Source organism: Lynx canadensis, chromosome B3 (assembly GCF_007474595.2).
Source record: "Lynx canadensis isolate LIC74 chromosome B3, mLynCan4.pri.v2, whole genome shotgun sequence".
Taxonomy (NCBI): Eukaryota; Metazoa; Chordata; class Mammalia; order Carnivora; family Felidae; genus Lynx; species Lynx canadensis.
In genome coordinates this window covers 115,088,742-115,101,859 of record NC_044308.2, presented here as the reverse complement: position 1 = coordinate 115,101,859, position 13,118 = coordinate 115,088,742, and the positions used below count along the sequence as shown (strand labels likewise).

Genomic DNA, 13,118 nt, shown 5'->3' with positions numbered 1-13,118 from the left:
TCACATGGAAGTCCTGGTGGGAGATTTTCATGGCATAGGGCATGCTGGGCTCTTCCTTGGCCTCCACCAGGCAGCCTCCCAGGGGGATGACTCCCTGAGAAAGAACGAGAACAGGCAGCCCCCCGCCCCCCCCCCCACATCACTTAAGGCCTCTGGGAGCCCTCAGCCAAAGCCAGGTCCTGCCAAGGGCCCCAGGCTGGGAGCCAGACCAGAACTGACTCCTAGAAGGAAGAGGAAGGACTGGGGCAGGCTCGGGGCCCAGCAAGAGTCGTAGGCGGCAGGAGTCCTGTGCCCCAAGAAGGATTCATTCTCCAGACTCTCTGCTAGACCACAGCAAGAAAAGAGACTGACTGTCTTCCACCCTTGCAGGACACCCTCCCTCATTGTCCCCATGGGGTCCTACCCACTGTGGCCCTGGGGAGAGGCTGCCTCACCTTAGGGTGTATATTGAAGTATTTATTGGTTTCGAAGTTCTTTTTCTCGCTCTCAGAGTAGTAAAGAAGAAAGCTCTCTTTGATGATGAAAAACCTACAGTGGGTGGTGGGGAAGAAGGGGCAATAAGGAGGAAAAGGGTGAGGTGTCTTGGGACAGCAAGGCCTCGGGGGGCCCAGCACTCACGTGGAGAGCCCGTGGGCTCACCAGCTCAGGCTCAGCCTCACCAGCTCGTGTTCCACATCTGCGCAGAGGCCCTTGCCGGCCAGCCACCCGCCGCCATCGGCAGCCTGACCCTCACACCGGTGGGCAGCTGGACTGGGAAGCCCACACTGCCTCCGTCCCGCTGCACCGCCACCCTTGGCACAGGAGGGCATCTGAAGTCCTTCCCCTCGGGTACCTTCATCCCCCGAGCCATCACCTCCAGTCCCTTAGGGTCCACCCCAGGAGAAGGGGGAGAAGGAAGAGAAGAAAGCTTTCCCACCATATCTGCCCTTCAGCCTCTCTGCCCTAGGAGAACAGAGCCTAGAAGCCGCCCCCACCCCCACCTCACTAAGAGATTGTGCATAATTCCAGGATGGGTCTTCTGACAAGGAATCGTGAAACTTGACAATTGAACCCAACGTGCGGACCAGGCTGGCGAGGGCAGGCCTACAGCCTCCATGTGACGCCAGCGCTCCCTTTTGTCCGCGTGCTTCATGGCCTCCTTCTGGGACTCACGTCTAACTCAGGACTTCTGGGACCTGGTGCTTTCTGACTGTTGTGGAGGCAACCGCCTGATACCAACGGGCGGAGCACTTGGACCCAGCCTGGAGGATCTCCTAGGACCGATGATCGGAGCTGACCGGAATGAAACACCAAGTACAATTCCAGGAAAAGATCCAGCCGGGTCTCAAAACCCTGAGGCTCAGGGACAACCATGGCGACTGGCCCCTTGCTCCCAGGCCCCCAGGAACACTGCTGTTATCGCGGCAGGATCAGGGGAAGGGGTGGGCGCCAGAGCCACTCAGAAGGGCTGACAGGAGCCGGCAGGGTGACTCTCTCCCCTGCCCCGCATTCAGTAACATCGCGTCGGTAGCTTGATATCAGTCACAGTGGGAGCAGTTACACCAGGAAAATCATCAAATGATACAAACAGGGCTCCCCACCACCCCCGAGAGAGCCAGTTGTCAGCCATTTACCGGCACACTACTGGTTGGAGGCCCCCTCTTGTCAGGGGCCAGAAAAATTGCCGGAGGTAACAGAAAGCCAGTTTATCTCCGGAAGTCCATCAGCCCCGGGATCTTTCCTGAGGCCACAGCTGCTGGGGGAGGGTCCCCGGGACAGCTGCCACTTCACCCCCCCAGGAAAGAGAAGCTCAGCTTTGTCCTTTGGCGCGAGCCTCAAGCCAACCCTTGTTCTTTATTTGCACCGACCCTCTCGGCCCAGCCGGATACCGGAGGGAGCTGCGGACTTCTGCTCATGCCAGCTCTTCCCCCAGGTCTCTCTGCCCCCCAGGGAGAAAGGACACATAAATACCACCCTCTGCAGAGCTGCGGGGACAGTCTGGGCCGGCCAGCACCTGACCCCTGCCCATCCTCTCAGCTTTCCCACCACTTCTGCCCTTCAGCATCTCTGTCCCGAGCCAATACCAAACTCACCATCCCCACCTCACTACTTTTTGCATTGCAGTTGTCCCTGGAAAGCCCTCCCTGTCGCTTTTCATCTGGCTGAGCCCTTCCTTGGTGACCAGTCCAGCCTACAGTGCTGTCTGAGCTCTTCCTGAACTTGCTGACCGGTCGGTGCACTTGGCACCCAGCACCAATATACCCAGGTGTTCTTCTTGTCCTGAGGAGATGCTGGGTTCCTGGGGGACAGGGCAACGCCCCCTGTGACCCATGGGCCAAGGGAGATGCCCCCTGCCTGTATCAAAGAACTTCACAAAGTAGTTAAGAGCATAGGCTTCGGCATCAGACAGACCTGCCATTTCTTGGCTGAGGGGCATTAGGCAGGTAAGCTCACCTCTCCGAGCCTCAGTTTATTTACCTATGGAATGGGGATGAGAACACCTATCTCGTCTGTTATTTTGAGGACAAAATGAGGTTCTGCTCATCATTCTGCCAATTCCCAGAGGGCCCGGGACAGGGCTGAGTGATGCCTTCCCATGCTCTGAATATGCATCACCCTAGGGAAGCGTGGGACAGACCAGCACAGGGTTGCCTCCTGGGGCCCTCCTCCCCTCCTTTCAATGGCTTCTGAAATACTGTGATGGACTGAACTGTGTTCCTTGAAACACATATGTTGAAACCCTAACCCACAATGTGACTGTATCTGGAGATGAGATCTCCAGGAAGTAATTAAGGTTAAGTGAGGCCCAAAGAGTGGGGCCATAGTGCAATAGGACTGCGGCCTTGTAAGAAGAGGAGGCTTTCATTCGCTCTGCCACATGCGGACGTAGGGGGAGGGCAGCCGTCTGCAAGCCAGGAAGAGAGTCCTTACCAGAATCTGACTGCTGGCACCTTGATCTCCAGCCTCCAGAACAGTGAGAACACACATTTCTGTAGTTTAACAGAACAGTTGAACAGTTTAAGAGACTGTTTATCCCCATCTATGGTATTTTGTTATGGGAACCCAATAAAGACAAATACCTTCTTGCCTTCCTGACGCTTCTGGAGACCCCTCCCCACTGAGGGTAAAGCATTGTGCCAGGGACTTGGTTGGGGAAGGGAAGGATGTGATCGATAGGTGATCACATGACTCACAGGCAGGGAGAGAACAGGGGCTCTGGAGTCAAACAATCCCCATCCTTCAAGCCATGGTCTCAGGCAAGCTCCCAGTCTTGCTGAGCCTCCCTTTCAAAGCTTCTCTATAAAATAAGGAATGCATGTATATGTCTCTTGGGGGCTGCTGTGAAGATTTATCGCTGAGTTCCTGCTCTGTAGCAGGCACTGTCCTTGGTGCTAGGGATACAATTGTGGGCAAGAGAGACACAAATCCCTGTCCCCATAGAGCTTATACTTGGGTATGTGTAGTGGGGAAGCAGCCAGTAAATAAATAAGAGAGAGAGGCCATTTACCAGATGCTAATAAATGCTATAGAGGAAAATAAAGCAGGGTTAAGTAAGTAATGGGGTGAGGGGTGGCGGGGTGGGGGGTAGGTTTCAGGTTTCAATATTAAACAGGGTGGTCAGGGAAAGCCTGATTAGGAAGGTGACATTTGAGGAGAAGAAAGATGTTCCAGGCAGAAGAGCCTCAGGTGCAAAGGTCCTGGGGTGGGAAGTGTGTCGGGCCCTGGAAGGAACTGCGAGGCTATGGTGTGGCTGCAGCAGGAGCCAGGCAGAAGGCGGCAGGATCAGATCACTGGGAACACCAAGGGCCCACACACCATGCATGGCAGCCTAGCCTCGTTCCAGCTGTTTTCAGCTTGGTTTGGGTGGGGGTTAGGGTCAAGGGAGAGGAGCTGGCATGAACCTGGAGGCGGAGGGTGACTCCCCGGCTGGCAGGGATGAGTATCGCCCAACAAAGGGCACATTTGGCAGGCAGCCTTCCAGGTCCCAAAGAGCCACCTTTCCTCATAAACGTGTCTCAGTGACAGCTCACTGCTCCAGCGGATGGTTCTCAGCTTCCTCTCAGCAGGTGGGGGCCCAGGACCCCAGTGCCCCTGCACAGAAGGGCACCTCGTCTTCCTGTCCCTTTCGTCAAAGTCCCCTTGCTCCCAGACAATCTCATTCTGACTGCAAGCCAGAAGCCATCTCCTTCTGTGCCCTACAAGTTGGCCGGCTGTGCAAGGGCTGCAGGTAACCCCCACTTATTCAGCTGTTCTCCTATGTTGGCTCCCCCGCTAAGTGTTCTACATGTACCGGAGTATTTGATCTATGTAACAATCCTGGAAGGCAGGACTCTTGTTCCCATTTTACAGATGAGGAAACTGAGGTGAAGTAATGTGTACAAGGTCACCCAACTAGGGCAGAGGTGGGGCTGGGATTGGAACCCACAGACCACAGTCCCTGCTCCTATTCTGCATGTGGAGCCGCTTCCCCGTTCGTTCGTGCCGGCACCCGGGCAGCAAACCGGTGGGCCAGGGGCAGTAGGTACCACCGCGGGGCTAGCCAAGAGTCAGAGCTCTGCCACATAGCAGCTGTGTGATCGGGGCAAGTCACCTGATCGCGACGCCTCAGGTCCAGGTATAACTGAGGATAATAATAGTAGCTATATCTCTTAGGGTTGTTGGGATCATTAAATCAGTTTGGTCTCACAAAGACTTGGAATATTGTGTGACACGTGGTAAGTATTCAATGAACATTTACTTTTATTACTGCTATTATTATTACGTTCGGTGTCTGCAGCCACCTCCCCTGGCCTCCTTTCCCATTTGCACTCACAAGGCTCCTACCGGCTGGCCTGCTCCTGTCCTGCAGGCACCGGGCACTTTCCTGCATCTGCTGCTCCCTCCTGTCTGAAGCCTTCCGTCCAGGGCCACCTTCAGTCCTGGGTGCAGCTTTGTCTCCAGCCCTAGGCCCCTCCTCGGCAGCCCAGAGAGTGTGAGCGTGGGCAGGGGTCTGCAGGGCCGGCTGCCTTCTCTCTCAGGCCCTAAAGAATAGTATTTTCACGTCCAGCTTAAGGGGCGTTTGCAAGGTGCCAAGACGCTCACTTTGCTAAGTGTTTCATTGTCATTTTTTTTTAAGTTAACTTATTTAAGAGAGAGCGTGAGTGGGGGAAGGGCAGAGAGAGAGGAGAGAGCGAGAATCCCAAGCGGGCTCCCTCCCCACCATCAGTGTGGAGCCCGAAGCGGGGCTTGAACTCGGGGACCGAACCTGAGCTGAAAGTCCAACCAACCGAGCCACCCAGGCGCTCCTGCGTTATCTTTTTAAATCTCTCACAGCCACTCTAAGAGATGGGGGTATTTGTGTTTCTGTAGCCTGAGGAAATGGAGGCACAGGGAGATTAAGCAGCTAGTAAGAGGCAGACTTGGAACTCAGTTCGGTCCACAGACGCAGCTCGTGTTCTCAACTGCGGTGCTCTGGATGCCTGGCCCTGCTCTCCACTCCATATGGCCCCTCCCGGTCACTCATCACCTGAAATTGTCGGTCCTCCTGGAGCCCTTCCCTGTGGAGAGACTGCAAGCCGCTGGTCAGCTCAGTGGGGCAAACATTCACGAATCACCTGGTAAGGCCAGGCGGGGCCCTGGGGCTGGATAAGTCCCTGCCCTCGAGTTGCTTAAAGTCAAATGCAGGCAAGAGAGGATAGAAATCAATAATTAAAACGAACAGCTAATCAAGCTCCTCCTTTGTGCCAGGCACCGTTGTGTGTGTTAACTCATTCACTCCTCGCATCAGCTAGGTGAGGTAACTGTAGCCTAGAGACGTTAAGTAATATGTGCCCCAGATCACACAGCTGGTAAGTGGGGGAGCTGGGATAATTACAAAGTACCAGGATGCACTGCACCACTGTAAAGCACTGAGTACCCTGTGACCCCACCATCAGCGGGGGGGGGGGGGGGTCCTGTAAAGCACCAGGATCCCTGGGACACTGTAAGCACCAGAGGAAACTACAGCATTGGAAAGCACTGGAATACCCTGAGACATTGTAAAGCACCAGGATACCCTGGGACACCATAAAGCACCGGAATACACAGTGACTTGCAAGTTTGTATGGGGTACAGGAAGGGGGCAGACCAGGGAGGAATGAAATGGTTTAGGTGTCCAGCCAAGGGCATTCTCAGAGAGGAGGTGACAGCTTGAGCAGGGTTTTGAAGAATGAATAGGAGTGTGTTAGGAATCTGGGAGGAAGCCAAAGGGGGAGGGGGGCATTCCAGGCAGAAGGAACAGCATATGTAAAGAACAGTGTGTTCAAGGTTATCAAAATGTGTCTGGGATTACCGGCAGGTAAGTGCAAACAGGGTGGGCAGTGGTGTGGGGGGAGGGGCAGTAAGGGGACCAGAGCAGGGTGGGGCTGCTTCTTGCTGATGAGGGGGGCTGCCAGCTTAGGTGGACAGGGTGGAGACAGGTGCCACCCAACACAGGCAAGGGGACCCTGGAGGGATTTCCTAAGTTTTGCCTCCACCTTTTACTCCCCTCCTCGGTGCTCTGAAAGCGACAAAGGCTCAGCCAGAGCTGGATGGTCAACACTGGCCTCGCGATCAATCCAGCTGAAAGTGAGAGAACATGCCGCTTAGGCCCACGGGTCCTTCCTGAGTTGGGCAGTTCCTGTTTAAGACAGAAAGGGATCTACTTTGCTGAACTTATTCTTTGGAGATGCAGAAGCCAAGCATGGGAGTGGGGACTAGAAAGGGTCTTGGAGCACAGAGAGAAATTTGGAGTTAGGGGAAATCCTGGAGGGCTGTAGGGAGGAGGGCTTATGGGAGAGCGCAGAGGAGAGAGGACCCAGAGAAGATGTGGGAGTCTGGGTCCTACAGTGTCTAGAGACAGTGGTGAAAAATCCCATCTCCGCTGATGGCAAGATGGGGTGCCTGGAAGGCTTGAGAAGACAGGGCGCCAGCACTCAATGAGACAGCGTTCACACTTCGGTGATTTAAATGCCTCTTCCGCCTTTCTCACTGCCAAACCTTCTCTTCAGCATAGTCTACCAGACTCACAGATACCTTGTGTGAGAGGCGGGTGTGGCCATGTGGCCACGGGGTAGGGTGGGGGAGAGAGAGGGATGAGCTGAGTTCGTGCAACAAGGACTGCCTACAGTGGACGGCACATTCCTTCCATAAACAAGGAAACAAGAGTTTAGAGCCTCGTGAGGAACACAGAAGCCCGGGTGCTGGTTTGGAGTTCCTCGGGATAAAGTTAACTCACTCTCCAGATGGCAGCGAGAGTCCAGTAAACGTGAGAGCCACCCGTGGGTTACGTTTCTCAGGAAGGTGGCTATCTAGCGTGGCTGCCCCTTCTTCCCCAGATACAACCTTCCAGAAGAGGACCAGCACCCAGTCTCCCTTATCCCTCAGCCTTTCAGGCATTGAGAACGAGTGTGGGTTTGGAGCCAGGTGAATCCTGGAGTCGGGAAAGGACAGCTTATCAGAAGTCCTTTTCAGAATTGATAGAAGGATGGTAGAAATGACACAGCCCTCCCCCCCCCCCCCCCGTGTGTGTCCCTTTTTGCTCATTCCGGGTGGCCTGGTATGCTCAGGGAGTGCTCATCCTGGTCTCGGCCACTTGTGTGGCATTAGGTCTGAGGCGGTAGGACAACAGGAATCCTACCTGTGAAGGGCACGAGTGATGACAAGTTAGGGTTTATGCAGAGCATCAAGCCCAAGGGACTTTTAAAAAATGTTAGTGCAATTCTTCAGACAATACAGTAAAGACAGGGTTAATCTATAAAACAGATCTAGTGCAGAGGCACTGGGTGAAATGGGCGGAGCCTTGGAGCCCCTCCCTGTGCTCCCCACCCCCTTGGGCTAAAGTCAAGGCATCTCTAGAGTCATCCATGGAACACAGTTGAGAAACCTCAGTGTGATCCACCCCCATTTTGTAGAAGATACACTGCCGGCCAGTGAGGGGAGATGCTCTCATGCCTCAGCCTGGCCCACGAGGCTGGTCACTGGCAGAGCTGGGACTGGAACTCAGAGCTCCTGCCGCCAAGCCTCGGTTTACTTTCCGGCACAGCCCCATCCGCTCTCAAAGGAAATTGCTTTGTTATTTCCAAGTTCTTGACATAAGCTAGCTGAAGTGTCCTGCTTGAGGCCTGACCCCTATGCAGGTGGGACTCATTTTCAAACAGGACATCAACAGCCACTAGGGACTGGTCCTGGGGTTGGGGATGAGGGACGTATGACTTGTTTGTATGAACTCGCTTAACTTCGGGAGGCTTAGTCCCAGCGAATCATTAATCCAGTGAAGCCTGAATTAATATAGTTTCACTGTACAGCTGTGAGATTGTGCCCATCTCCTTAGCCTAAGGACTCAGTGGAACCTCAATGTCACCCCCTCAAAAGGGGCAAGCGTCGTGACAGAAGGATCTGGGGAGATCCCGCAGCTGCCAGCTTGCCCCCTCCCACCATGCTGTCGCACTGGAAGAAGTGTGGAGAACACAAACTGATTATAAAAAGAGGAGTCTGCGGGCACCTGCCAGCTGTGATAAAACAAGCAGAAATGCTACAGCTGTGTTCGTGGGACACCTCCCACGGCTGTGCAGAATTCCATGTGCGCCAGAAAGCGAGCGCAAATCCCAGCGTCACTAGAGGCTGAGGCTGGTGCGTGGAGGTGACACGCAAGGCTCTTCCCCTCAGCCCTTGGGACAGCTCGGTATGGCCACATCACCTCTACGAAATGGTATCTCGGAACCACGGATGAAACTCCCAGATCCCAATTCCCGGTGGGAAGAAAGTCTCCCCGGATCGTTTTGGCATGATGACCACCATCTGCACAGACGATCTTTCTACACCCGGGCTGGTTATAACCTGAGATGTGGGAAATGTAGCACTTAGTGGACACTAAGTGAGTCTTAGCTCCCTGAGACACAGACCCACCAATGTTCCAGGAGCGTGAGCATTTGGTCTGGTAGGACAGCGTGCACGTGAGCTGCTGCCGGGCCGGGTTTGGGGCCCGTTGGCCACCTTACATGGGGGGAAGCAGGAACAGGGAGGAGCTCAGAAGCTGCAGGAATTGGCTGGGCCTTCCTCATCAGGGTCTCTGGCCCTGGCATTTGTTCAGGGGGCACTGGGGGGAGGGACAGAGGCCAGGGAGAGATTGCACCCTGGGAAGGTTGGCCTGCCTGAGGGACCGGCCCCACTGCAAGCTGATGCTGGCTGAGGCTGAGATGCCCTCCTCACCTTTCCTCCTTGTCTCTGAGCGGCCAGGCCTCTGCATCAACCCTGCTCACAAACTAGGGAGGACAGAGTCATCAATCAATCTTACCCTCTAGACACCTCTCCCAGCTTCTTATCTCTTCTAACTAATGTTTTGATTCCTTTCCCCTTTTGTTCCCCACGGTGTGTTGGGGGGGGAGGGAGGGGGGAAAGCTGATCCTTTAGCTCAAGGGCATCTTCCCATCCCAGGAAGGGCAAGGCTGCTCAGGCAGTAGGGTTTGGAGGCACAGGTCCCGAGATGGGCCCTGAGCCTGAGCGGAAGAGGTTTTACAGAACCCAGCTGGCCACGGCCGGTTCCATCTTGCCCATCCGTTATTTATGCGGCTCGGGAGACTTTCCAGGCCCCCTCCCCTTAGCTGCCCAGCTAGAGCATCGATCGCCCTAATGGCAAGGCTCTGCAGTGGCAGGGCTGGGCTGCCCCCTCCCCAAGCCTTCCTGTGGCCGCTAATTAGCTGAAGTCCAGAGACTCCATTTCACAAATGGGGAAGCAGGGCCCAGGGGGCCCTGCTGGAAAGCGGGAGGGGACTAAGCTTAGCATCATGCCTCCCCCACCCCAAATGACTGTTAGTTTTTTCCTGAGCCCCAGGGGAGGGGGAGCCTGTCCAGTGGCAGCTCCAGAATTCCAGAAGGGGGAAAGGTGACAGTCTCCTCAGAAGGGGGCTGGAGGACTTGACCTGAAGCTGGCTTTGCAGAGCATGTGCACTGTTCTGACTTAGACTGGATGGTTTTTGAGTGGCTTTGGGGGCTGCTGTTGGAGAGTATGGAGTGGAGGTGGGGGGCGGGGGGCTAAAACCTCCCAAGCCTCCTTTGGCTCCACTACCCTGCTTTGAGCTGGGAGCCGTTGCCCCTGACTCCTCCCAGCCCTGGAATCAACTGTGGGTACAGGGCCTAGGTCCCCACCACTGTGGGTGAGGAGGGCAAGGAGACATATCCTGGAGTTCACAGGCCCCTAGCATGTACTAGGGATGCGATCGGGTGCAATTGGCTGGCAAGAAGAATCCTGGAGGACAAGACCCAGACTCAATGTAGCCACCAGACCCAATGGAGAAGGAGCAGTGGCTGCCTGGAGGCTGGAGAGGGGAGCTTCGTGCTAATAGTACTTGAATTTACAAGCAGCCTTCCCACCCACCCACCCTACTAGGCTGTGCGGGTAGAGACAAGGCTGCTCCTGGCACTCAGGAAGTGCGTCTTAGACAGCACAGCCCTGGAAGCCCCTCATAAGATGCCCTCCGAGCTCCCCCAGGCCTCCTTTTAGGGGAGGAGACATAAGTTTAACTTGGGAGGAATGCAAGTAACCTATATCCCATTAAATCCCAGAAAGAAACCTGGCAGAACCAACAAAGGTATGTGAAACTAGCTATGGAAAACGTGGAACATCCCCCCCCCCCCACACCTCCTTTCGTTCTATGTATGGTCTTGTAGAAATATTAAATTATTAATCCAAATAGAACATCAGAACCAACCACATCTCTGTGATCTGTGATCTGTAGTTCTGGAAACATCTAAGGCTCTGCTTCAGGACAGACTCGTAGTGGGATGGGAAAGAGAATCTAGACACACTCCTAGTTTCCTGGAGGGGTCATGCCTTCAGGGAGAGGCTGGATATCAGGATCTGAGTTCTACAAACCATTCTAATAGCAAGTCTCAGAACTCAGATTGATTGGCTTGAGGGTGGAGACAGTCCAGAAGGTAGCCCATTGCTCCTGCAACCAGCATTGGGAGCCTCCTGTAAGTTTAGGGCTGTGAGCCATTCCCTCAGTACCTTCCTCCAATAAGGAGCCCCTTCCTCCAGTACCTTGTAGGCCCATTTATAAGTGGAAAGTGACTACTGACTGACATCTGGTGAATCCCCTCTGAGTTGGGGACTGGGAAGCTGGTCTGAAAGACAGGGCTGGGGCTGCTCTGACCTTCTCCACCACCCCTTCCAACAGATCAATCCCCTCCCCTCCCCCCCTCAGTCTCTGTGCCTCTCTACCCCAGCTCAGTCCCTCCTTTCAGGCCCCTGTGTCTGAAGCACTGGGCACTCTTTTTCCTGGGCCCAGATTTTTAAAAATTAGCTCAAGGGACAGTCGGAGGGGTTGCCAAAATTATGCCACCACCAGTGCGTACAGACCCTTCCTGGCCCTTCCTCTCTCCCCTGGCCTGAGCCTTTCCACAGGGCCATAGGTGGAGCTAGCAGTGTGCACAGGTGAAGTAGGGGAGAGGGGTAGGACACAGGAACCCCACCTCTAAGCCCGATGCTAGATGCCTGGCGGGGGGGGGGGGGGGGGGGGGGTAGGTTGTGGAGATGATGGAATTGTCAGTGGGGATCCCAAGAGGATATCTTTGGCTGGAGATAGGGCTTCTCCCTCCCCAGGAGAATCTAGCCCACCTTGACACAGATGGTCTCCTACCATGGCCATGATCTCTTCCGCCCACACCCTACGTCCCCACTGGGGCTTATATCCATTCCGCGGAGAATTCCCCACCGCCCCCAGGCCAGCAGGCCCACGCCAGCTCGACCAGTAACCGAGAGAATGACCCCAGCCCCGACCGAGTTCAGTATCTTCCAGGGAGAGCCAGGATTGAGTGAAATAGGGCGAGGCCAAGGTCACAAAGGAAGTCAGAAGCAGGATGGTAACATAGAGGCCGGTACGGGGTCCTTGGGCCCTGGGCTCCCCTCCCCAGGCGGTCCTCACCGGGCGCGGAAGGCGCACTCACCGCCGGGACCACTTGGCCGACGGCCTCCCGAAGGGCCGCTTCCACAGCACACCGTAGAGCTGCACTTTGGTGCTGATGTCCAGCGCGTCCGAGTCAGTCTGCTCCAGAGACGGCGAGGGCGACACCGAGTTGGACTTGGACGTGAACATCCTGCCTCGGCAGGACTGCCTCGGGCCCGGCCCACCCTCTCCCCCGGGCCGGCACAGACGCTGGGGCTCCGGGCGAGGGCGGGCGCGCGGCAGAAGGCTGTGGGGAGGCGGCGTCGGCCGGTGGCTCCGGGCTCCGGGCGCCGTCGGGGCGCGTCCCGGCCGGCAGGGACGCGGAGCTGCGGGGGCCGGGACCCGCCGCCTGAAAGCGCGCGGGGTGGGGAGCGCGGCGCGGAGGGGGCGCGGGGAGCGCAGCCTGCCGCTCGGCCTCGAGATTGGGGCGGGCCCGGCGGGAACCCGGCGGGGAGGGCCGCTCAGCCTCCAGCAGGCAGCATCTCCCCAGGCTCCCCGCGACAGCCCCAATTCTGGTGGCCCCGATTGGCTGGGAGGGGCAGGTGAGCTAGCTGGAGGCCGGCCGCGAGCGCCAATCAGGGCGGGCGCCGGCTGGAGGGCCGGGCTCCGCGCGTCCGGAAGGTCCCGGCGGGTCGTTCGGCCCGGGATGCGGCCGCAGCCTTTCCCCACCCCCACCCCTCGCGCCCGGCTCTCCACCACCCCCCCCCCCATCTCCACCCCCGTTGTCGCTGGCGTGCAGACAGGCCCTACACAGAAACTGGGAACTCGTGTGCCTTGTGATGGGCTTGGAGTCTCTCCTGGAGACACCTACTCGGTGTCTGGGTAGAGGAGAGCAAAGAGCAAGGGTTTGGTGTCAGACAAGCGGGTTCCGAATCCCAACTCAGTCCTGCGGCCCCGAGAAGCTGCAGAGAGCCTTGCTTCCTGCACCTGTAAAGCAGGGATGCCAGTGCCTCCTCGGGCAGGGCGCTGGCCAGGAAAGACTTCAGTAAGTGCCCGAAGCGCCCGCCCGGAGAGCAGGCTCCCTGCCTTCCCCGCCCCATCAGGTGGGTTCCGCTCGGCACCGCCGCCGCCGCCTTGCCGGGATCAGATTCCTTTTCCCAGAACTTGGTCGTCTGCGTCGGCATTTGGAATTCAGTGCCAGTCCTGAGCGTCAGTGCAGTTTGTGTCCGTGATTAATCTGCGCGCCGGGCGGGTGTT

General features: G+C 56.5%; 1 protein-coding gene across 1 annotated transcript in view; it reads right to left on the bottom strand.

Moving 5' to 3' along the window:
- Nucleotides 1-12,094, bottom strand: part of PLEKHD1 (pleckstrin homology and coiled-coil domain containing D1) — a 30,832-nt gene extending 18,738 nt beyond the window's left edge. Inside the window, exons 1-3 of the mRNA XM_030319418.1 lie at nt 11,923-12,094; nt 435-528; nt 5-94 (exon numbers count right to left, since the gene is read on the bottom strand). Of these exons, the coding sequence (XP_030175278.1) occupies nt 5-94; nt 435-528; nt 11,923-12,071 (333 nt within the window). The 5' untranslated portion in view covers nt 12,072-12,094. The remainder of the gene's footprint in view (nt 1-4; nt 95-434; nt 529-11,922) is intronic.
- Nucleotides 12,095-13,118: the final 1,024 nt, after the last annotated feature.